Source organism: Lutra lutra, chromosome 3 (genome assembly GCF_902655055.1).
Source record: "Lutra lutra chromosome 3, mLutLut1.2, whole genome shotgun sequence".
Classification (NCBI taxonomy): Eukaryota; Metazoa; Chordata; class Mammalia; order Carnivora; family Mustelidae; genus Lutra; species Lutra lutra.
The window spans coordinates 50,198,644-50,223,497 of record NC_062280.1 but is presented as its reverse complement, the minus strand read 5'-3'; the positions used below and the strand labels follow the sequence as shown (position 1 = coordinate 50,223,497).

Below are 24,854 nucleotides of genomic sequence, written 5' to 3'. Positions count from 1 at the left end.
TATAGTTGACTTACTATAGCCTATTCATTTCGGGTGTACATCACAGTGATGGCCCCCATGATAAGCCTAGTTACCATCTGTCACCATACAGAGTTACTACGATATTTACTGTATTCCCTATGCTGTACATTGTATGTTACTAATTTGTTTGGTAACTGCAAGTTTGTACCTGTTTAATCCCCTTCACTTATGTTGCCCAAACCCCTTCCGGCTTCGCTACCTAACAGTTTATCTTCTCTATCAAAAGAGCCGTGTTTTAAAAATCGAAACTGAAAATACTCGTAACTCGTTAGTAATTATTCCCTGCAGACACCGTATTTGGTATTCCAAATTTGGTAACCAAACAGTGGTTAGTTTTAAAGAAAATCCCCACTGGAGCGGAGCTTTCTTTTTCTTCCCTTCTTTTTTGCCCTCTTTCTTCTTTTTTGTTTCAGGAACTCAGCTGTTCCTCTGAGTGACGGGCACACTGGGGAATCCGGCCGCGCCACCTCGGGGACCCTGGCGGCCCGCCCAGCCCGCGGGGCTCCCGGCCACTCGCGCGGGCGCTCGCTCCGCGCACCGCCCAGCCGGCTTACCCGGAAGGGCGGGCGCGCTGGGCTCCCGGCGCTGTGTTCCACCGGCGAGGCGGGTGAGTGGGCGCCCTGCCCGGTTCCCTGGCTGCCGGCCCTGCTCCTAGAGAGGCCCGCGTCGGGGGGAGGCATGGTCCGCGGGGCCCTGCCCACCGCAACGCCGGCAGGGCCCTGCGGGGAGCTCACGGCTCGCTATGGGAGGGGGCCGCCAGGATGGGGGTGGAGGCGGGGCGAGGCGGGCTGCGTCAGTCCCCCCTCTTCCCCGCCCACCCCGTCCCCCCTCCGCCCTTCCCCCTTCTCCCCTTTCCCCCCGCCCTACCCGCTGCCTCTGACCTAGTCGTTCTTCGAGCGGTTTGCTTAATTTCGGAAATTGACTTGTAAAATGGTCTGTGTTTCCCCACTGTTTCAGTAGTGTCTCTCTAGAGAGTTTAGGGAAACTTGATTCCTTAAGGAGATTTACTCTCCCAGGCCCGTGCAGGGTTTGGCAGTTGTGCCTCACTTTTCAGAATACCCAGGGATTTTCTCGAAAGAGATATCTAAAGGAGAATGCGATGTTTTTCTGTCTATTGACCATGCATACTTTAAAAAAAAAAAAAAAACTATATTTGTGTATAACCATTTTATTAATCACCCCCTCCTTTGTTCCATCCCCTCATTTCCTTTCTTTTTGCTGCCAGGCAAGCATGTGGAAAGATTCCATTCTGTCTCACCTGGGACAAAGAGATATGAGTACAGGAAGATAGGTGATGGTGGGTGGTGGTGATAACAATGACCACCAATTTAGTGGCTTAAAACCCGCAAGTTTAGGGACACTGGGGTGGCTCAGTCGGTTGGGCGTCTGTCTTTGGCTGGGGTCGTGGTGCTGGGGTCCTGGGAGCACGTCCCATATCGAGCTCCTTGCTCAGTGGGGAGCCTGCTTCTCTGTCTGCCGGACACTCCCCCTGGTGTGCTCTCTCTCTCTGATAAATAAATAAATAAAATCTAAAATAACAATAATAATAATAAACCAAACAACAACAAGCCACAGACTTATTATTTTAACAGTCTGTAGGTTACAAGTCCAACCTGGATTCCACTGGCCTAAAATTAAGGTGTCTGCAGGGTTGCCTTCCTTTCTGGAGGCTACTGGGGGGAATCTATTTTATGGGTTTTTCCCCCCTTCTTCTATATGTTGCCCACCTTCCGGAACTTAGTGATGCCCTTTCTCCCTATAAAAAGGCAACAACGCTGCATCTCTCTTGACCGTTATTCTGTTGTCACACCTCACTCTGACTTTGATCTTCTGCTTTCCTCTTTTACTTTTAAGGGCCCTCATGCTTATATTGGCCCTACAGATAATTCAGAATGATTTTCATATTGAAGTCAGCTTTAATTCAATCTTAATTCAATCTACAACCTTAATTGTAATTTGACATATTCATAGATTCTGGGGATTAGGCGTAGGTATCTTTGAGAGGGTCATTGTTTTGCCTACCATATAATGGCATAAAAGGAAGCCTATTAGCATACAGTCCACTCATGCAAAGAAGGAAAGTATCCAGACCCTAAATAGACCAGAAAAAGTTCTGGGAATATTTTGTAGTAGTAGACTATTTATATGAGTTAAATATATTGAGAATCTTCATTACAAGCACTTAAGAATATTGATTTTTTTTTTGAAGATTTTATTTATTTGACAGAGAGAGACACAGAGAGAGAGAGAGAGAGAGAGAGGGAACACAGCCTAGGGAGTGGGAAGTGAGAGAGGGAGAAGCAGGCTTCCCGCTGAGCAGGGAGCCCGATGCAGGGCTGGATCCCAGGGCTCGATCCCAGGCCTCTGGGATCATGACCCCAGCCAAAGGCAAATGCTTAATGGCTGAGCCACCCAGGCGCCCCAAGAATATTGATTTTTTTTTAAAGCAATAAAAAAATGTTGCCATTTCTGCTTTCTGGAAACGTAATAACAAACTTCATATGCATGGTATGTCCTGAACAGAATAAGATACCACACAATTCTGTAAATAATGAGAGTTTTCAGTGTGTTTGCTTATATTATGCTCTGAATAGATGCAAGGAGGAGTGGGCATGGTCCTTGGCCTCAAGGTCATGACCATCTAATCATGGAAAGTGACATGGGTACAAAAATAATTGAAGCTCTCTAAAAGAGCTAAAAGAGGGAGAAGTAATGTCCTGTAGGGGAATCAGAATAGGCTTAAAAAACTTGGGGGAAACTTGGGGTAGACCTTAAGAACAGTAGAATTTCATTGAGGTTGGGAGGAAAGGAAGGATATGACATATTAAGGGACAAGAGGGAGAAGAAGGACCCTGTGAGTGTTTAGTGTGGTTAGGGTACTTAGTCTAGAAGTTATCTAAATAGGACTAGAAAATTTTGGTTAGATTGTATAAGACCTTGGATGACTATTGGATGTCATTGTAAGGACTAGGTAGGTGGTTGGTGCAATAGGGAGGTACTGATACATTTTGAAATCATCTCAGACTTACAGAAAAGTTCCAAGTACAATACAAATAGCTTCTCTTTTTCTGGAATTATTTGAGAATAAGATTCTAACTTCAAGACCCATTACCCTGGAATTTCTTGAATATATATTTCCTACAAAAAAGGCATTTTTTAAAAAAGATTTTATTTATTTATTTGACAGATCACAAGTAGTCAGAGAGGCAGGCAGCGAGAGGGGGTGAGGAAGAAGGCTCCTACTAAGCAGAAAGCCCATGCGGGGCTTGATCCAGGACCCTGGGATCATGACCTGAGCCGAAGGCAGAGGCTTTAACCCACTGAGCCATCCAGGTGCCCCCACAAAAGGTATTCTTTATGTAACTAAAATTCAGTAACCAAAATCAGGAAATTAATATTGATACTTTACTGCCATCTAATCCTTGGATCCAGTTCACATTCTGACAGTTGTGCAGATAATATCCTGTATAGCAAAAGGACCCAGTTCAGAGTCATGCATTGCATTTAGTTATGATGAACCTGTAGTCTCCTGACCAAAAGAGTTTCTCAGCCGTTCCCTGGCTTTCATGAACTTAACACTTTTGAAGAGAACAAGGCAGTTTGTTTAATGTTTCCTCCTGCTGAGATTCAGATTATGTATCTTAGGCAAGAATATCATAGAAGTCATGCTGTGTTCTAAGTGCACTCTATCAGATGGCAGATGATTTTGACATATTTCATTATTTACTTTGATTATTTTATTATGGTGCCGTCTGCCTGGCTTCTTCAATATAAAGCTACTTCCCCCCTTTGAAATTTTTTTTTCTTTTCTTTTCTTATTTTTTTTTTTTTAAGATTTTATTTATTTGAGGGGCGCCTGGGTGGCTCAGTGGGTTAAGCATCTGCCTTCAGCTCAGGTCACGATCTCAGGGTCCTGAGATGGAGCCCTGCATGGGCTCTCTGCTCAGCAGGGAGCCTGCTTCCCCCCCCACCCCCCCACCCCCCTCCCCGTCTCTGCCTGCCTCTCTGCCTGCCTCTCTGCCTACTTGTGCTCTCTATCCGTCAAGTAAATAAACAAAATCTTAAAAAAAAAAAAGATTTTATTTATTTAACAGAGAGAGGACACAAGCAGGAGGAGTGGCAGGCAGAGGGAGAGGGAGGGAGAGAGCCGGATGTGGGGCCCTATCCCAGGACTCTGGGATCATGATCTGAGCTGAAGGCAGCCACTTAACCCACTGAGCCAAACAGACACCCCCCCTGCCTCCCTTTGAAATTAATAAGTATCTTATGGGGAAGTATTTTGAAACTAACTAGATGGACATTTTCTCACTAAAATTTCGGTTTGTGTATGTGTGTATGCATGTCAGTATGGACTCGTAGTTTTTCTTTTACTCAGTGGATTTATTTATTTATTTATTTATTTTTTAAGATTTTATTTATTTATTTGACAGACAGAGATCACAAGTAGGCAGAGAGAGAGAGAGGAGGAAGCAGGCTCCCTGCTGAGCAGAGAGCCCGATGCAGGGCTCGATCCCAGGACCCTGGGATCATGACCTGAACCGAAGGCAGAGGCTTTAACCTACTGAGCCATCCAGGTGCCCCTACTCAGTGGATTTAATCATTACTGTCATTATTTTTTTTATGCTTATTTTATTCTTAGACTTGGCTAGTGAGAACTTCTTCAGGCTGGATTCTGTGTTTGTTTGTTTGTTTTTAAATGCCCTCATCATTCTTTGAACACTTTCTTGCTTTCTGGCACCTTAAGGTGCTTGCTTATTTTGTATTTTTCCTGTCCCAGTCCTGTAATCAAACATTTCTCTGAAAACCCTTGGTGCCTTGTAAGGGAAAATGATATTAGAAACCAAATTCTTGGGTGTCTGGGTGGCTCAGTCATTAAGCGGCCTGCCTTCGGTTCAGGTCATGATCTTAGGGTCCGGAATCGAGGCCTGCATCGGGCTCCCTGCTAAGCTGGAAGCCTGCTTCTCCCTCTCCGGCTCTCCCTGCTTCTGTTCCGTCTCTCTCTGTGTCTCTCTCTGTCAAATAAATAAATAAAATATTAAAAAAAAAAAGAAAGAAACCTAATTCTTGGTGCTAGGTGTACTCATTGCTTCCAGGCCCTCTGAGCAGACAGAGTTAGGGATATATACATAGATACGTACAGTGTGTATACGTGTGAGCACACACACACATATCTCCATCTCTGTATCTTTCTCTCATTCTGTCTCATTGGAAGTCATGAGTTTACACTGATAGTTCCATTTCCCATCCACAGCATTCATTCTAGTTTTCTGTTTTTCTTTCCTCTTTTTTTTTTAAATTTTATTTTTATTTGACAGAGATCACAAGGAGGCAGAGAGGCAGGCAGAGAGAGAGGAAGGGAAGCAGGCTCCCCGATGAGCAGAGAGCCCGATGCGGGGCTTGATCCCAGGACCCTGGGATCATGACCTGAGCCGAAGGCAGAGGCTTAACCCTCTGAGCCACCCAGGTGCCCCTAGTTTTCTGTGTTTCTATATTTATAATTAACTTCTCTGGCAATGAAGAACCTCACTCCTTTTATCCTCTATATATTTACTTACTTGAAAATCTTCTTTATGTACCTTTGGCTGCTGGAAGCTCTAGGCTTATCTTGTGTATTTCCTGACCCATAGGTAGAATCAGCCATTGTTCCAGGGAACCCTGGTTCCCTTTATACTGGGAATAGGTTAGAAACCAAGATCTAGGTGCTCTCTGATCCCCTCTGTTTTTGGACATTGCTTGTGTTCACACTAATTTTTTGCCAGTCTTCTGTTTTCTTTTTTTTAAGGAGGAATAAATATTTTTCCTGTTTTTTTTTTTTCTATAGGAGTAGTGAGAATTTAGCTACTTGAAATTTTAGAGGATTATATCACAAACTGGTTATTAATGTGCCTTGAACGCAATAAAAACAGTTATGATATTCCTTGATTCATTTTTGATCTGGGACCTCTCCATCTCAGCAAATTCATATGCAGGCAAATGTTCTTTACTTTTTTGTGCCATGGATTCCTTCCCAGTCTGATAAAGTTCATGGACCTTTAAAAAAAAAAGTTTTTAAATGTATAAAGTAAAATATATAGAATTACAAAGGAAATTAATTATATTGAAATATCATTATCAGAATATTAAGCAAATTTTTAATATAGTAATATATATCAATATATTACATTATATTATAAGACCTAGTAGTGAATTTAATAACTGCCATAATTTTGAAGGAAAATTTTACACAAACTATATTTCAGGATATCTGCAATAGTTACGACTTTTTTTTTTTTTTTTTTTTTTATTTGACAGACGGAGATCACAAGTAGGCAGAGAAGCAGGCAGAGAGAGAGGAGGAAGCAGGCTCCCCGCCGAGCAGAGAGCCCGATGCGGGGCTCAATCCCAGGACCCTGAGATCATGACCCGAGCCAAAGGCAGAGGCTTTAACCCACTGAGCCACCCAGGCGCCCCTAGTTACGACATTTTATGAAAATATTTGTGCCGTCTTGGCAACGTTTGTCGCAGGTGCTGCAAATGCAATGTGGCTTGTTGCCTATATTCGTATTTGAAGGGAATGCTAAATTTCAACCAGAGAGTATTAGAAGTAAAGATGTAATTTTTTTCCTGTTCCGGTGTATGGACTAGGGAGCATCTGTGAAAACTCCAGATAAGAACTTCTGTACATGTAGGGACTCTTGGGTGCCTCAGTCAGTTAAACATCAGACTCTTGATTTCAGCCTGGGTCATGATCTCAGAGTCGTGGGCTTGAGCCTGGCATTGGGCTCCATGCTGGGTGTGGAGCTTACTTAAAAAAAGTTTAGAAAGGGGCACCTGGGTGGCTCAGTTGGTTAAGTATCTGCCTTTGAGTCAGGTCAGGATCCCAGGGTCCTGGGATCGAACCCCACATCAGGCTCCCTGCTCAGCAGGAAGCCTGCTTCTCCCTCTCCTGCTTCCCCCCACCTTGTGTTCCCTCTCTCGATGCCTCTCTCTCTCTGTCAAAGAAATAAATCTTTAAAAAAAATTTTTAGAAAGAACTACTGTACATGTAGAGGAGTTTGGCAGGGGTGCTTTTTAGTCCATTTACATTTGGGAAATACAATAGGAAGAATTGGATGTTTAAACTTTTTTTTTTTTAAGATTTTATTTATTTATTTGACAGAGATAGACACAGCGAGAGGGGGAACCAGGCGCCCCAGAATTGGATGTTTAAATCAAAATCTTTGAAAAGACCAAAATAGTAATCTTTTAAAATGGGGTACCATAGGGGCACCCTGGGTGGCTCAGTGGGTTAAGCCTCTGCTTTCAGCTTAGGTCATGATCTCAGGGTCCTGGGATCGAGCCTGCATCGGGCTCTCTGCTCAGCAGGGAGCCTGCTTCCCCCCTCTCTTTCTCTGCCTGCCTCTCTGATCTCTCTCTGTCAAATAAAATAAATAAAAAATCTTAAAAAAAAATAAAATAAAATGGGGTACCATATATGATTAAGATGTGAACTTCAAAGGAATATTAATAACCTGTCATTTTCTATTATTGTGTTGAAAAGCAAATGATTTTTAGAATGCTTTTATATATTTATAGGCGTGAAAGTTATTTGAAATATAGACTTTGTTCAAATATAAGCCATATGATAGTAAAGACTTTGATGATAGGAAAAAAGATACAGCAAAGAAGAGATGTTTCTTCTTCTGTAAAATAGTAAAAAGTTATTTCTTTCTTCTTGAATTTGTGTATATATACTATTTTTAAAAATATTTACTTTTTGAAATAATTAGGTAATCATGGCAGCCGATGAGGATAACAAAAAACAAGTTCTTAAGGAGCCTTTGTCAGATAAAGAATTTATGAAAGATGAACAAAGAGAGGTAAATATTACTATTAAAATTAATTTTTATCTATTAGTTTTGCAGTGAGGGATGTTTTAGATGTTTTTGCCCAACATTACTTTAAATTTGGGAAGATTTTAGAGTTTTCAAAATTTTTTTCTTCCATTATTCAAGCCTTGTGAAAACAATCATACTTCTGTTCTTTTTCTTACAACATTAGCTGTTTTTTCTTTCCCTCCATCCTTTCTTTGATTTGCACTCTGATGTTAAGAGCTTAGTTAGCAATTATCTGATCAGACCCAAGAGGAGATGGAGGCTCAGGTGGCTTAAGTCACTTACCCAGGGCCGTATGCCTGACATGTAAAGGGAGTGTGTACTTCGGGAATCCAGCAAAAACATTTTTTAATGCCCCCAAGTAACATATGTCCACAATTACAGTGCAGTTTACTTCTTCATGTTTTAAAGATTTATTTATTTACTTTAGAGAAAGCACATGAACAAGCCTGAGCTTGTGGCGAGGAGGGGCAGAGGGAGAGGGAGAGAGAGTCATAAGCTGTCTCCACACTGAGCACAGAGTCCAACACTGAGGGCTCAGTCTCATGACCCTGAGACAATGACCTGGGTGGAAACCAAGTTGGATGCTTCCCTAACTGTGCCACCCAGATGTCCCTCTAGTGCAACTTGAAAGTCATATTGTTGTCACATAGCCAGGAAAGGAGTTGATAAGATTTAGGTCTGGCTCTCAATCCTTGCTCTACTAGAAAAATGTCTAGGACTTTGGTCTAGTGTGAAAGGTAGTTTCCCTGCTTGTATAAAGGAGATAATAATACTTGTCAGAGGTAGGAGAATATGCAGGTGATAGTGTGTTTTTTTGGCTTTTATCAGGGTGATAGAAAGTTAGCTTCTTTAATTCATTAGAAAAATGAGGTCAGGGGCTGTTGAATTTTTGATGTTGTTTGATTTTTTTTTTTTAGAGATTAATTGATGAAATTGTAAAGGAAATACTCAGTTAAAGGAGGAGATCCAAAGGCTTGAAACTGAGTTACAAGAGGCCACCGGAAACTTCCAGGTACCTCTTTTTTTTCTTTTTTTTTTCTTTTTTTTTTTTTTTGCAGGGGGGACTTTTTTCAATGTTATTTTATTTTTTTAAAAACTTTTTTTTTCAATTATTATTAACATATATTTTTTGTTTCAGGGGTACAGGTCTGTGATTCATCAGTCTTACACAATACATAGCACTCACCATAGCACATGTCCTCCCAATGTCTGTCACCCAGCCACCTCATCCCTCACCGCTCCCTCCACTCCAGCAATGTTCAGTTTGTTTCCTGAGATTAGAGTCTCTTATGATTGTCTCCCTTTCTGGTTTCTTCTTGCTTCATTTTTCCTCTCTTTCCCTGTGATCCTCTGCCTTGTATCTCAAATTTCTTACATTAGTGAGATCATATGATAAGTGTCTTTCTCTGATTGACTTATTTCACTTAGGATAATACCCTCTAGTTCCATCCACGTCATTGCAAATGGCAAGATTTCATTTTTCTGAAGGCTGACTATTATTCATTGTGTATATATATCTATATCTATATATCTATATCTATATCTATATCTATATATCACATCTTCTCCATCCATTTATCTGTCGATGAACATCTGGGCTCTTTCCATAGTTTGGCTATTGTGGACACTGCTGCTATGAACATTAGGGTGCATGTCCCCCCTTTGGATCACTACATTTATATCTTTAGGGTAAATACCCAGTAGTGCAATTGTTGGGTCATAGGGTAGCTCTATTTTCAACTTTTTGAGGAACCTCCATCCTGTTTTCCAGAGTGGCTACACCCGCTTGCATTCCCACCAACAGTGTAGGGAGGGTTCCCCTTTCTCCGCATCCTCGCCAACATCTGTTTGTTTCCTGACTTGTTAATTTTAGCCATTCTGACTGGTGTGAGGTGATATCTCATTGTGGTTTTGATTTGTATTTCCCTGAAGCCAAGTGATGTTGAGGCCTTTTTTATGTGTCTGTTGGCCATTTGGGTGTCTTTGCAGAAATGACTGTTTATGTCTTCTGCCCATTTCTGATTAGATTATTTGTTTTTGGGTGTTGAGTTTGGTAAGTTCTTTTTTTTTTTTTAAGATTTTATTTATCCATTTGACAGACAGAGATCACAAGCAGGCAGAGAGGCAGGCAGAGAGAGAGGAAGGGAAGCAGGCTCCCTGCTGAGCAGAGAGCCCAATGTGGGGCCTCGATTCCAGGACCCTGGGACCACGGCCCGAGCCAAAGGCAGAAGCTTCAACCCACGAGCCATCCCGGTGCCCCGAGTTTGGTAAGTTCTTTATAGCTTTTGGATACTAGCCCTTTATCTGGTACGTCATTTGCAAATGTCTTCTCCCATTCTGTTGGTTGTCTTTTGGTTTTGTTGACTGTTTCCTTTGCTTTTTATCTTGATGAAGTCCCCAGTAGTTCACTTTTGCCCTTGCTTCCCTTGCCTTTGGCGATGTTTCTGGGAAGAAATTGTGTGGCTGAGATTAAAGAGGTTGGCTGCTTGTGTTCTCCTCAAGGAATTTGATGGACTCCTATCTCACATTTAGATTCTTCCATCTATTTTGAGTCTATTTTTGTGTGTGGTATAGAAAATGGTACAGTTTCATTCTTCTGTATGTGACTGTCCGTGTTCCCAACACCATTTGTTGAAGACACGTCTTTTTTCCTTTGGACCTTCCTTCCTGCTTTTTTGAAAATTAGTTGACCATAGACGTTGAGGGTCCATTTCTGAGTTTTCTATTCTCCTCCATTGATCTGTGTGCCTGTTTTTGTGCCATCTCAGGTAACCTCTTTAATGATTAGCATTGGTGGTATAGTGGTGAGCATAGCTGCCTTCCAGATACCCCTTTAATGATTTATGTATCACATTTTTAAACTGACACCATTTTTTCAGAAAAACCAATTTGTATATACAAAATTCACTTTTTAAAACATTGTGGTCATTGATGGCACCATTGTTTGTAATAGCCCCAAACTGAAAATAACTCACTGTTCCTCCATAGTAGAATGAATTATTAGTTTGGGGTGTATGCACGCAGTGGAATCCTGCCACAGCAATGAGAATGAATGGACTACAACTACGTGCAGCCACATGCACAAATTTCATAAATACAATGTTGAGCCAGAAAAGATAAAAGAGGGCACATCATTATACTTGCATTTAAATAAAGCACAAAAGGAGGATGTTAGCAGTTAGTATCCTGGTTACATTCGGAGGTACCAGGGAGCCCAAGGAGGCTTCTGGGGTGTTGGTCATATTCTGATTATTGATCAGGGGTTCTGGTCACAATGTGTGTGATCACTTCATAAAATTTCATCTGGCTGTTCATTTCTGATAATAACTTTTTTTTAAGGTTTTATTATTCATTTGACAGATAGAGATCATAAGTAGGCAGAGAAGCAGGCATGGAGAGAGGAGGAAGCAGGCTCCCTGCTGAGCAGAGAGCTGGATGTGGGGCTTGATTCCAGGACCCTGGGATCATGACCTGAGCCGAAGGCAGAGGCCCTAACCCACTGAGCCACCCAGGTGCCCCTGATAATACATTTTTAAAATTTATGTATATATTTTTGTTTTTCTATGTATATATATGTTCGCTCAAAAACAAAAAAAAAGATGTTGGTCATGATCAGTCACTTTTGGATCAAATTCTTGTCTTCTCACTAAGTTCCTTTATTGTTCTTCTCATCCAAGTAATTTAAATGAATTTTACAGTTAAAAAAAAAATTGGAAAAAAAAATTGGATGTATATCTTCACTGTTTAAATTCTCTCCTAAATTTTCCTGTACTTGAATTAGGCAGTCATCCTTTTTTTCTTCATAGCAACTTGTATTTTTAAAAAAATATTTTATTTATTTATTCATGAGAGATAGAGAGAGCGACAGAAAGACAGAGGCAGAGGGAGAAGCAGACTCCCCCAGGAGCAGGGAGCCTGATGCAGGACTCTATCCTAGGACCCTGGGATGATGAACTGAGCTGAAGCCAGGTGCTTAACCGATTGAGCCACCCAGGCACCCAAGAACTCACACTGTTAAAAAAAAAAAATCCTGTCTTTAGTTTTAATGCTTAGAACATTGTCACTTTTTGTTTCTGAAATGGGGGATAAGATACTGAATATCAGGAAGTGGGGTTCGCCATGTTTATGGGACTTAGCGAACACTGTTACAGTTCTGGTTACTTCTCAGACTGGAGAGGAATCACTTAATCCTACAACTCAAAGGGCCTTGGGAACGGAGCCAGCTCAGCTGATCCAATTTACAGAGGACTGAAACTGTGGTCTAGGGAGCATAGGTGAGTGGCTCCTGGCCAAGTGTGCCCAAGACCAGAATCAGGCACTCTAATTCCAGAAAGCTCTCGACTTTTCAGCATTATATTGAGTACTTCCACTGTGTTGGGAAAATCTCTGCTTTTTCTCAGACACTGCCAATTATTTTGAAATTGGATTTATGCTGATGAGAAATTCTATGTAGGTTATCTGTGAAGATACAGAACAAATGTGAGATTAGGTCAAATAACACTGAATATTTCTAACCCCTTTGTGATAACACAAACATTCTCTTTCAGCATATAAAATATGGGAAATAGAAATGCAAACAACAGATTCATTTGTGCATTTATGTATAATTGTATATGCCTGTTATTCCCAATGATTTTAAACAGATAACTACAACCATGTAAATTTATCTTTCAGATTACGAATTTTGCTGATAGTCTCCCTTCACATTTTTATAAATCTAAGTTTGATAATGGTTAAGAAGTTGATGGACAGGTGTTGGGTAAGGGGGAATTTAAATTTGATAAATGTTAAATCTTATAATTCAGGAGTCTTTGTTTTTGGATAAAATTATCTGGGTTTGCTATCAAAATAAACATGGTATATACTCTAGTTTATACTGCTTTGTAGTGAGAGTAAACGTACTGTCTAATGATTCCTTGGTAAGATAGCCTGTTATTGGTGCAGTTTTTTAAAAGGTGCTTATCTACAGGAATGATGTAGGCTTTAGAATCGAACACTATACAATATTGGCTAGTTTAAACATTGATTAGAAAAAGTGAGAGATTATGTATTTATAATTTAATCTGGGGAATAATATTAAAGGATCAGCATCTGATTACATTACTGAGTACTTCCCTAGGAAAAAGTCATTACTAAGGTTATTAAATAAGACCACACTGTATTTTTTTTTTTTTTTTAAAGATTTTATTTATTTGAGAGAGAGGCAGTGAGAGAGAGCATGAGCAAGGAGAAGGTCAGAGAGAGAAGCAGACTCCCCATGGAGCTGGGAGCCCGATGCGGGACTCGATCCTGGGACTCCCAGGATCATGCCCTGAGCCGAAGGCAGTCGTCCAACCAACTGAGCCACCCAGGCGTCCCAAGACCACACTGTATTTTGTGGGATTCTGAAATCAGTGGAGAATGAATTATTGGATGTTCAAATCACATTATCACAAGAAGGGCTTAAGTTATTTCTTGCCTTGATTTTAATCAAACATTTCTGTTTAAATTAGATTAAAGAAGATATTCCTGAAACAAAGGTGAAATTCGCATCGTTAGAGAATCCTGAGAATGACAGCCAGTTTTTAAATATCTCCTGTTCATTTCAAGTGAGCTCACAAGTTCTTTATGAGCTGCAGAAAGGACAAGCCCTTATCACCTTTGAAAAAGAAGAAGGTATGAGTAACGCTAAAAAATTTGACCATGTTACTTTTTGGAAAGCACGGAGACTTTCTTTTTTTTTTTTAAAGATTTTTATTTATTTATTTGACAGAGAGAAATCACAAGTAGGCAGAGAGGCAGGCAGAGAGAGAGGAGGAAGCAGGCTTCCTGCCGAGCAGAAAGCCCGACGTGGGGCTCGAACCCAGGACCTGGGATCATGACCTGAGCCGAAGGCAGCGGCTTAACCCACTGAGCCACCCAGGCGCCCCGAGCACGGAGACTTTCAAAGAGCTTTCTTAGATATTTGATCTATTGTTTTACAATTTTTATATCTATCATTTCATCTCATCTCATTGTGACATCTTGGGGCAGATAGGATTATCCCGTTTTATGATGAGAAAACTGAGACATTAAGTGCCTTGAATGTGATCACTTGTTCATAACATGATGCCTCTGGGACTCAAGCCCAGGTATTGTTATGTCCAATACCATCTTTCTTTCTTTTTTTTTTTTTTTAAAGATTTTTATTTATTTATTTGACAGACATCACAAGTAGGCAGAGAGGCAGGCAGAGAGAGAGAGGAGGAAGCAGGCTCCCCACTGAGCAGAGAGCCCAATGCGGGGCCTGATCCTAGGACCCTGGGATCATGACCCGAGCTGAAGGCAGAGGCTTTAACCCACTGAGCCACCCAGGCGCCCTCAACACCATCTTTCTACACCTGCTACCTCCAAGTGATGCTAGTAATAATGTTTTAAGCTGGCAGAGCTCTACTCAGGTCTCAGAGGGTTCTCACAGACATCTCATTTTATATTCTCACGACTCTGTGAAAGCAATATGATAGGAGAATTATTATTTACATCTTCTAACTAAGAAAACAAATTCTTGGGTGTTTAAGTGACTTACCTAAGAGCACGTTACTGGTGAATGGAAAAAGCCCAAGAGTCAGAGATTTGGGAAAGGGACCTGATGTTAGCTGAATCTGCCATGGTGTAGGACCCTGTTCAGAGCTGGGGGCACAATAGGACAGTCTGGCTTTCAGTGCCAACTTAGTCCATTTCTAGAGTGTGATTTGGGTTGGGTTCTTTCTTTCTTTTTTTTTTTTTTTTTAAGATTTTATTTATTTATTTGACAGACAGAGATCACAAGTAGGCAGAGAAGCAGGCAGAGAGAGAGAAGGAAGCAGGCTCCCCTTTGAACAGAAAGCCCGATGTGGGGCTCGATCCCAGGACCCTGGGATCATGACCTGAGCCGAAGGCAGAGGCCTAACCCTCTGAGCCACCCAGGCGCCCTGGGTTGGGTTCTTTCTGAATCTCAGATTTTTATGACAGCCTTTGTGGTAGTACCTACCTCATGGGTTGGGTTGAGTATTAAATGAGAAATGCTGACATAATATTTAGCACAGTGTCTGACACATAATAAACACCTAGTAAATGAGAGCTGTCGTTGCTACTCATTAGGAATTTTCCAGATAAAGAAACTGAAACTTAAAGAAGACAAAGAACTTGCTCAAGGTCTATATAGTTTAAAAATTGCAAAACTGAAAGTCAAACCCATGAGTATCCATGTGCCTTGTACTAGACCAACAGTGCCTGGAGCAGGCCACTCTTCCAGGCCTTTGGTCTTCTGTTTGTCCAGTTATGGTGTGGGGTCAGATGGTCTTAAGCTTTTCCAGTGCTCAGATTCTGATAATCTAGGATTATAACTTGTATCTCCTTACACCTGATATCTCACTATAGTCTGCAAATAAATATTAAAAAGAAAGGCATTCTAGTAGGTCAGCATGTGAACATACAGTTGGTTCACCTGTATGGGTCCACCCTGGATCTACCCTTGAGCTGAGGGCAGAGGAGGAGGCCAAGGGCGCTGTGTTGTCAGTTGGCAATGGTAATGGGGATATAACCAAAGACAGAAGCGAGGATTTGGGAGGCAGGGATTCTGTGCAGGAATTACCCGGGAAGGCTGGAACCAGGGTTGTCTTCAGAAACAGCTGCATTGCTGCTTCCATTCTGGGCACGGCTCTCAGGTCTTGCTCTCCTGGGACAACTTTGGGCTTATACACAATTAAACAGGAGTTGGCCTTTGATAGAGTTACAAAAGTTGAAACGCAAGTGGTCCTCTCAGCTGCATCAGATAACCAGATGTTGGAGGGGTTTGGGTGGGGAGTGTGGGAGGGAAAGGGCATCATCTAAGTATTACTTCATTGACATTTTCTGTTATTGTTGCCTGTTGTCATTAACAAAAAAAAAATTGTAATTCAAGTTATCAAGTCATATCATGGTACAATGAGTGCGAATTCCCACATGACAACACCCTGCCTTTTAGCCTATTTCTCTCTTCCTTCAGCTGTGATGTGTGTGCTGTCTGGTTGTCATAAGCACATGTGAGATTTATAAGACCGGGAGTGGGCATCTCTTATCGTCATGACAAATTAGAGTAAGCAGCTCTGTATTAACAAACTCTCATGTCACACAATTAAAAATAAATGCACACCCACATGCATTTTAAACTGAAATATAGTTGCTATCTGGAGTTCTAATGATTTTTGGCATAATTACATTACTGAGCCTCTTCCATTTGCACAAATAAATTGGATTTGATAGTTTTGTGATTGGTATAGGCTATCATTTTAGTAAAGTGATTTCAAGAGCATTTTAGCAAAAGTAGAAGTCCTCATTAAATATAGCAAAAACATAGAAAAGACTCACACTTTGAGAAGTTGACAAATGATAAATAAGATTGTCAGAATGCCACTGACCCACACAACTTTTTCCTACTTACTCAACATGGAAGAAGTTTCTGGCTGTGCTTTAATTAATGTACTAAGGGAATTCTGTCATCATTCTGTCAACAGGGGAATTCTAGAGGGTGTGTGCTGTGTTGAAATAATATATGAATTTGAAGGCTCACCAGGCTTATCTCTTAGGAAATGAGTCTAGAACTTGATGACGCTTTCTCATTATAGCTTTTTTTCCAGTTTTCCTGAGAAATAATTGATGCATATCACTAAGCTTAAGGTGTATGACATGATGGTTTGATTAATGTATATTGTGAAACAGTGACCCAGCAGGTGCAGCCAACACCCATCTTCTCATACAGGTGCAATAAACAGAATTCCCATAAATTGAACAAAAAAGGAAAAAAAAGGAAAAAACTTTTTTTTGCTTGTAATGAGAACACTTAGGATCTACTCTCTTAACAGTTTTCCTATATACCACACGGCATGTTGTACGTTACATCCCTGGTACTTTTTCATCTTATAACTAGAAGTTTGTACCTTTTGACTACTTTGTAATTACTGATGTATTTTGACATTCCGACATTAATATATTTATTTGCCACTTTGGCGGCAAGACCAATAACACTTGGAAGTCCTAGGAAAATTTTAAAAATTAGATCCTTTAACATGAAAGGAAAGTTAAAATTTTTAGGATAATTTGTTCTTAAACTGAAAACGAAAACGTTTATTCAAGTATTGGCAGTTCATACTCCCAAATAACTTTTCAGTTGCCCAGAACATCATCAGGATGGGGAAGCATCATGTGAAGATAGAAGATGTAGATGTGGAGGTTTTGGCCAAGCCAGTTCCATTAAATTCAGGAGTCAGATTCCAGGTAACATGGTGATTATTGCTTTCTAGATTTCTATCAGGTGTGAACACTTTTCTCACCCCTGTTGCTGAGTGTGGAATGATTTCCCAGGTTCATGAAGCATACTCTAAGGTGAAGATCAACGTTACTGAAATTCCTGACGGATTGCCGGAAGATCAGATGAGAGACAAGCTAGAACTAAGCTTTTCTAAGTCCAGAAACGGAGGCGGGGAAGTGCTCCGCGTGCAGTACGATAAGCCGTCCCGCAGTGCTGTGATCACGTTCACGGAACCTGGAGGTATTCGCCCAGTTAGGCAGTTACAGAGTGCTTTACCATTTAAATTATGTTCTGCTGTTTCTTTTCTTTTTTTTTTTTTTAGATTTTTAAAATTTATTTGACACAGAGAGAACAAGAGTGTGCACAAGCAGGGGGAGTGGGAGAGGGAGAAGTGGGCTTCCCATGAGCAGGGAGCCTAACTCAGGGCTCGATGGCATGACCCGGAGATCATGACATGAGCCGAAGGCAGATGCTTAACCCACTGAGCCACCCAGGCTCCCCTCTTTCTTTTCTTTCTTTCTTTTTTTTTTTTTTTTAAGATTTATTCATTTATTTCAAGAGTGAGAGTGAGTGAGCTGGAGAGGGGCAGGGGAAGAGGGATAGATACTCTTTTTTTTTTTTAGGGTTTTATTTATTTATTTGACAGAGAGATCACAAGTAGGCAGAGCAGCAGGCAGAGAGAGAGAGGGAAGCAGGCTCCCCACCGAGCAGAGAGCCCGATGTGGGGCTCGATCCCAGGACCTTGAGATCACGACCTGAGCCAAAGGCAGAGGCTTAACCCACTGAGCCACCCACGCACCCTGGGGATAGACTCTTAAGCAGACTCCATGCTGAGCCAGTTGTGGGCCTCAGTCTCAGGATCCTGAGATCAGGACCTGAGCAGAAGCCAGGAATGGGATGCTTAACCAAGTGCATCACCCTGGCACCCTTATGAACTGCCATTCCTAAAAGTGTTCCTTTTCTACTTCTTTTATTTGGAACTTATTAGATAGCATAATGAGAGAGGATTTTTTTAACCTTATAAAATTGTAGAGTACTGAAAATGATTTCTGGGAACGCTCTTGAGAAATATTACGTATAACAAGCACATCAGTCTTCCTGCATCCTCATCACAGGCCAGCCAAGGAGCTGGTGTTCAGAAGTGTATCTCCTCTGATCTGCAGCACGATTCTGGAGATAGACGTTATACTCATTCTATTGAGGTGGAAACTGAGTCCTTGGGAGGGCAAATGACTTACCCCAAGTTATAGTGGGTATGTGGCAGAGAAATCTAAAAATACATATGTCTAAGACTGTCACTTCCATCCCACCTGTTTTGACAGATGAGGGTCTCTTAGGTGGAGGGAATAGATTCCAGGGAAGACAAAGGGTGATTGGAAAGAACAGTTAGACATCTGCTCCCTTTATAGATAGAAATGGATCTTTACCAAATCATCAGAGGAGGGTTTACATTCTTATGATTAAAAATGTAGAATTCTACAGCTGCTTTTGTTAATATGTTCAAGTGATTCTCCATGTAAAAATATCTTGCTCGGGCGCCTGGGTGGCTCAGTGGGTTAAGCCTCTGCCTTCAGCTGAGGTCATGATCTCAGGGTCCTGGGATCGGGCCCTGTATTGGGCTCCCTGCTTGGCGGGGAACCTGCTCCCCCCCCCCCGCCCCGCCCACCTGACTCTCTGCTTACTTGTGATCCCTGTCTGTCAAATAAATAAATAAAATATTTTAAAAAATTAAAAAAAAATCCTGCTCTAGTTAATTCAGTTTGTAGGGTTTCCCCTGGGTCTGCACATATAATAGAAATCCAGTTATACAACTGAAAAGCATTGACTGTTTTTTCATAACGGAGTAATACATTCTTTTCAAAGAAGACTGAAATAAAAAAGAAGAGCATTAATTTAGCAGAAGTGGAGACATTTCATTAAACTTCCCTTTCTTCTACTATGTAGTTAGGTATGATTAGTTGAATGTCTTTCTAGATTTTTCTGGAATTGCTGGATCATGTGGTGATTTTGTGTTTAGTGTTTTGAGGAATGGCCATACCGTTTTGCACAGCGCTGTACCATTTTATACTCCCACCAGCAATGTCCCAGGGTTTCAGTTTCTCCACATCCTCACTGATAGGGACCTGTCCTGTTAATCACTGCACCATATTGCTCCTTCCAAATGGACTGGCGAGAGAGGAAAAACAGTGATAGGATATTCCTAAGAACTGTTTCTGTTCAACTTTATGCAATCGGAGACATTATTATCTTTTTCCCCTCTAGGAGAAAAATGCTGCTAAAAAGAAATCTGATTATTCTTTGTGTTAGAGGAACCTGATGAATTTCTGTTATTTGCCTTCATTTCTAGATGACATTCAGATCCCTCCTCTCTTTGGTTAACATCATTATGTCAGTTTACTGAATAATATCATGTATTAGTTACAGGATAACTAAGTGATTTTATGTATGAAATATATATTATAGTAACACAGTAATTTATTATATGTCTATATTATAAAAATGTATATGTATAGTATTCTTTTTTTTTTTAAGATTTTATTTATTTATTTGTCAGCGAGACAGAGTGAGCACAGGAGCAAGGGGAGTGGTTAGAGGTAGTGGTTAGGGGAGTGGTTAGAGGTAGAAGTAGGCTCTCTGCTGAGCAAGGAGCCCATTGCCTGATACAGGACTCGATCCCAGGACCCTGGGATCATGACCTGAGCCAAAGACAGACACTTAACTGACTGAGCCACCCAGGTGTACCTATATGTATAGAATTCTAATCATAACTTCAGTTATACTTCTTGAGAAATTGAGAAACTCGCTGTCTTGTTAGGATGGGCAGGTTACTTTTTGCAGATGATTATTGCATTTTATGTAGCTCAAGATAGATCTGTCTGAGGTCATACAGCTTTCTGCATTGACTGAAGTGGATAGTTCAAGACAGAAGGATCTATTAAGCCCCATTCTTATCTGGTCTTGTATTTTTCAAAATTATATACTGTGAAGTAGATTGCAGAATTTTCAAAAACATAACCACTCAGTTCACTGTTTACTGTAATGTTCTGTTTGAAGAAAGTTTTAACTTTGAATAAAAATGTCTATGATATAAAGAAGAAAATAATTTTTTAAAAATTTACTTCTAGTTGCTGACAAGATTTTGAAAAAGAAAGACTATCCGCTTTATATAAATCAAAACTGCTATAGAGTTACTGTTTCTCCATACACAGAAACACACTTGAAAAATTTTCAGGTAAAGTAATCTCTTTTCTTTCATTTTGGGGATTTATGACTAAACCCTACCTCACAAAAAATAAGGGAAAAGGTGTGAGTCTCTTACTGTTTCATCTTTAGTGAGCAATGTCAAAATAGTTTCTTCATATCCGCTTGGTGCAAAATAAGTTTGTCTTTTAAAAAAACATTTTAATGCAAAACTGTACCTCATTTAATTTCTTACATACTTTTTAAAACTTGGAATTACTCAGATAATGGTATAATATTTTTGTTTGTGGAGACATAGCTGTATTTCTCTCATGTGTCCACTATCCTTAAGAATAATTCTTCCAGAAAGCCTGCTTCTCCCTCTCCCTTTTCCCCCTGCTCATGTTCCCTCTCTCGCTGTCTCTCTGTCAAATAAATAAATAAAATCTTTAAAAAATATAAAAATAATTCTTCCTACTCATTTTCTCTGAACTGATTGTCTTTACCCTCAACCTATTCCTTTTTTCTGTTCCTACTTAGGTATTAAATGACACCCCCATCTACCTGGTTCACCGTCCTGAAAGCTACAACTCATGCTGAATTCTTCATTTTGCTTTATCTCTCGCATTCGTTTGGTCACTGGCATCTCTGACTACCTCTTTCATGGTCTTTCTGTCCATAGAGATGCCTGTCTTTCCTCTATTCATCATAATGCCACCAGCGTTATCTTTCTGAAATTCAGATCTGACTTGGATATGCTCTTGCATGAAACAGCTTACTGAGGCTCCTGGTCTCTTCTAAGGTCCAAAATATGCAGCAGAGCTCTATAAATCTAATGTTCTGCAATTCGAAGCTCTCAGAAAATTTTCTCTTTATCTTTTTAATTTTCCTTTTCAGGTGTTTTCAGGAATATCGGAGAGGACAGTGCTTCTGACTGGGCTGGAAGAACTTCAGATGACGGATATAGAACTTTTAGAGGATTTAGTTAGCATTCATTTCCAACGGGAGATGAACGGAGGTGGAGAGGTGGAAGTGGTCAAATGTTCTCTAGGTCAACCTTGCATCGCATACTTTGAGGAAGAGAGGAATGGAATGATCTGAATATTATTAGAGCCTGTGAGCCCAAATCACTGTCAGTATGTGACAAAAATGGATATCCCTTTTCCTTTAAAGAATGAAGTCTTTTAATTCTTTAGTGGCCATTTATTCTTAGATACAAAATATGTTTCTGAATTCTTCTTTGTTTCAAACCCTGTTGCATGCTTACCAATGCAGTAAGTGCACTATATTAAAAAGTTTTGTTTGTTCATAAATTATGTGGATTGGTGCAATGTCTGTTGAAATCAACCATAAGTGATGCAATTGTCCCCCTGCTGTGTTGGCTCATTTTGTAATGAGCATGTGGGCCAATTGTCTTTTGGCCCCAAGTCCACCAATATGCAGACTTGACTCTTAACATCTCCTGAAATAAACGTTACATTCAGCTGTTTGTGATTTCCATAGACTTGGACTTTCAAGGGACTTCAAGAGCAATGATTTCCCACTTTCCTGTTATATAGCATCTTCCCCCACAGGCCCAGATGTATTTTTCAGAGCTGAGTGTGGTCTTTCTTTCTTTCTTTTTTTTTTTTTTTTTCCAAGATTTTATTTATTTATTTGACAGAGAAAGATCACAAGTAGGCAGAGAGGCAGGCAGAGAGATAGAGAGAAGCAGGCTCCCTGTGGCGCAAAGAGCCCTATGCGGGGCTCGATCCCAGGACCCTGAGACCACAACCTGAGCCAAAGGTAGTGGCTAAATGCACTGAGCCACCCAGGCGCCCCGAGTGTGGTCTTTCTACTTAAAATTTTCTTCGCCCAGAGTGCCAAGTGTCCCCTGATTCTTTCCAAAACATCTTCTCCAAATAGAACTTGTAAAGACCATAATTTTCATTCATTTACACTTAAGATGGAAAAAGTAAGTTTAATGGAATGACACGCTTGGAATAAAGGGAGAAGTAAATGCAAAGCTAGAGGTTCATCACTCATCAGCCTAAATTTCAATCTGAAGACAAAAGCAGAGGCCCTGTGCTGTAGGGACTTACATTTTAGTTTGAGAGCCTCCCAGTTCATTAACATCCCACTGTTTGTAAGTTGTAGAAACTAAACTGTATGATGCGAGGTTCCTATTCAGAGAAGGTAAAATTCTCTTTGGTAAAGAACATTGGAACAGCTTTTATCCTAATACGGTGTGTTCCATAACGAGCCAAGAGCAGAAGGAAATTCATATTAAAGTGCTGGCAGAAATGAAATGCTTTAGAAAAGATTCTAAACCTCAATGTACCCAATGCTGCCCACAATCTAAAATAAAGGGAACGTTAAAAAAAAGAAAAAAGCTTGGTTTGCTTTTGATATTTTATTTTTAGGTTTTAAAGTCGTTATGCTACCATTAGAAGTACTCATTGCTTTCACGTGTCTCTTTAGAACGAGACATGGTACCTGGAAATTGGGTAGCGTGCACTCTTCATAGTCACTATTTTAGGGGGAAAAAATCTCTCATGTGTCAGTTGTTCTTTGGAAATAGTAAAATTATTTCAGAATATTAAGAAATTAAGAAAAGTTGAAAGAACTTATTTAATTTTGATTGATACAGTCTCATTGGCATAAAAGGTATCATTTTGAGTCTGTGGCAGGTTGCCAGTCAGAAAGAATTTTTTCCTAATATTTAGGATGAGGTTTGAAATAGTCACTTTTGTTGCCTTTGGGAGCTTCTTCAGGCAGTAGAACAGATAATTTAATTCAATTCCAAATATTCACAATGTTGTTTTTGTTTTTTTTTTTAGATTTAAAAAAAATTTATTTATTTGACAGAGATCACAAGTAGGCAGAGAGGCAGGCAGAGAAAGAGGGGGAAGCAGACTCCCTGCTAAGCAGAGAGCCTGATGTGGGGCTTGATCCCAGGACCCTGAGATCATGACCTGAGCCAAAGGCAGAGGCTTAACCCACTGAGCCACCCAGGTGCCCCTTCATAATGGTTTTTGATAAATATTTCTTCTTGTAGAAAATTAGACTTCTCCTTTAGGCTCCTTTCACCATTCCACCCTTGTGTGATCTGGCTAGATTTCAGAAATCAAGCATTGGCTTTCCTGCTTATTTCTAGAGTTTTAGAGATTTTACAGAAGTAAAGTTTGTCTTTGAAAATTTACCAAAAGAGGGACGCCTGGGTGGCTGAGTGGGTTACAGCCTCTTCCTTCAGCTCAGGTCTCAGGGTGCTGGGATGGAGCCCCACATTGAGCCCCACATCGAGCCCCGCATCGAGTTCTCTGCTCAGCAGGGAGCCTGCTTCCCCCTCTCTCTCTGCCTGCCTCTTTGCCTACTTGTGATCTCTGTCTGTCAAATAAATTTTAAAAAAAAGAAAAAGAAAAGAAAATTTACCAAAAGATACTATGTGACTATTGATTGGATATTAAGTCAGGAAACCTTAAATTGTGTGTCTTGGAAGAGATAGCTCCACTTATTTTGTGAAAAGACACTGTCAACATCAACATAGAAGTCAGAAAGAAGATTATGTGGAATCGCAAGTCCCTCTAGCCCCTGGTGGATTTATCAGTGGAGATGACCTAGGTTATGCTGTAATGACACCTCCCGAAGCTCAGGGGCCTCACAAAACAGAAGTTTAATTCTCATTCATGTTGAATGTGCAACACAGGTTGGTAGGGGAGTCTTTTTGTCCTCATCACTTAAGGCCCCATCTTGACACACACTTCCAGAACCATGGAGGTGAGGAAACATGAAGTCTGCAGAATCTTGCACCAGGAATTAAATATGTAATTTAGAAGTGACCATGTCTTTTGTCTCACATCTCATTGGCCAGCAATAGTCATCTGACCTCACTGGAAAAAGAGGGACTGAAAGACTCCTTCTTGTGAAAATGAGAACCAGATATAGTTGAGCCGGAATATTAAGGAATGCAGTCTTTCTTGTCCTACTGATCGTTAATATCTGGATCACTCTCCTTCATACACAAAGCACACTCCTACTCACCCATACCCCAGTGAGGAAAACCAAAAGTTCCATTAAGTCATGATATCAAACTCCAAGTGCATGAACCCTAGGTGGTATGTGGTAGTTTCTATATCAAGTCTGAACGTTACTTCTCTTTATCCAGAGACCCCACCCAGTGGTAGAGACTAGTGGAAATGGAACAAGAGAACTGCAACAAACTCTCAAATTTGGAAAAGGGGACGATTAGGGGAACATGTAGTGGTCTCTGGGCCGAAGCCATCTTGAAATCTCGCTGAGTAGATATATGCTTCATATACCTTGAGTGTGGAATTTTGATCAGGCCATCATTCTACTCTGGAAATTCTCCTCTTGCCTATTGACCTTATAGCTTCTGGGCATTCTTCTTTCTCCATTGTTCTCCTTTTTCATATCTGAAACATAACTTTCTTGGAAGCTGAAAAGCTTATTCATTCAGTACACTATCTATGACCAATGTTTGGGACCAAAATTTTTAAAGTTTTGAACCATCA

The 24,854-nt window shown here is 40.6% G+C and overlaps 1 protein-coding gene and 1 long non-coding RNA gene across 2 annotated transcripts; one reads left to right on the top strand and one right to left on the bottom strand.

Annotated features, from left to right (window-relative positions):
* The first annotated feature begins 496 nt into the window (after positions 1-496).
* Positions 497-21,656, top strand: NMI (N-myc and STAT interactor). The gene is given in 9 exon segments (XM_047721705.1): positions 497-628; positions 7,770-7,859; positions 8,795-8,816; positions 8,819-8,889; positions 13,370-13,532; positions 17,023-17,129; positions 17,217-17,403; positions 20,289-20,395; positions 21,241-21,656. Coding segments are annotated over 8 exon segments (945 nt in total). The 5' UTR covers positions 497-628; positions 7,770-7,775; the 3' UTR covers positions 21,445-21,656.
* LOC125095377 (uncharacterized) lies at positions 7,365-19,078 on the bottom strand. The gene is made up of 3 exons (XR_007125859.1): positions 18,830-19,078; positions 15,827-15,833; positions 7,365-7,383 (listed from the first exon to the last, which is right to left on the bottom strand). It is a non-coding gene; the product is annotated as an uncharacterized LOC125095377 (long non-coding RNA).
* Positions 21,657-24,854: the final 3,198 nt, after the last annotated feature.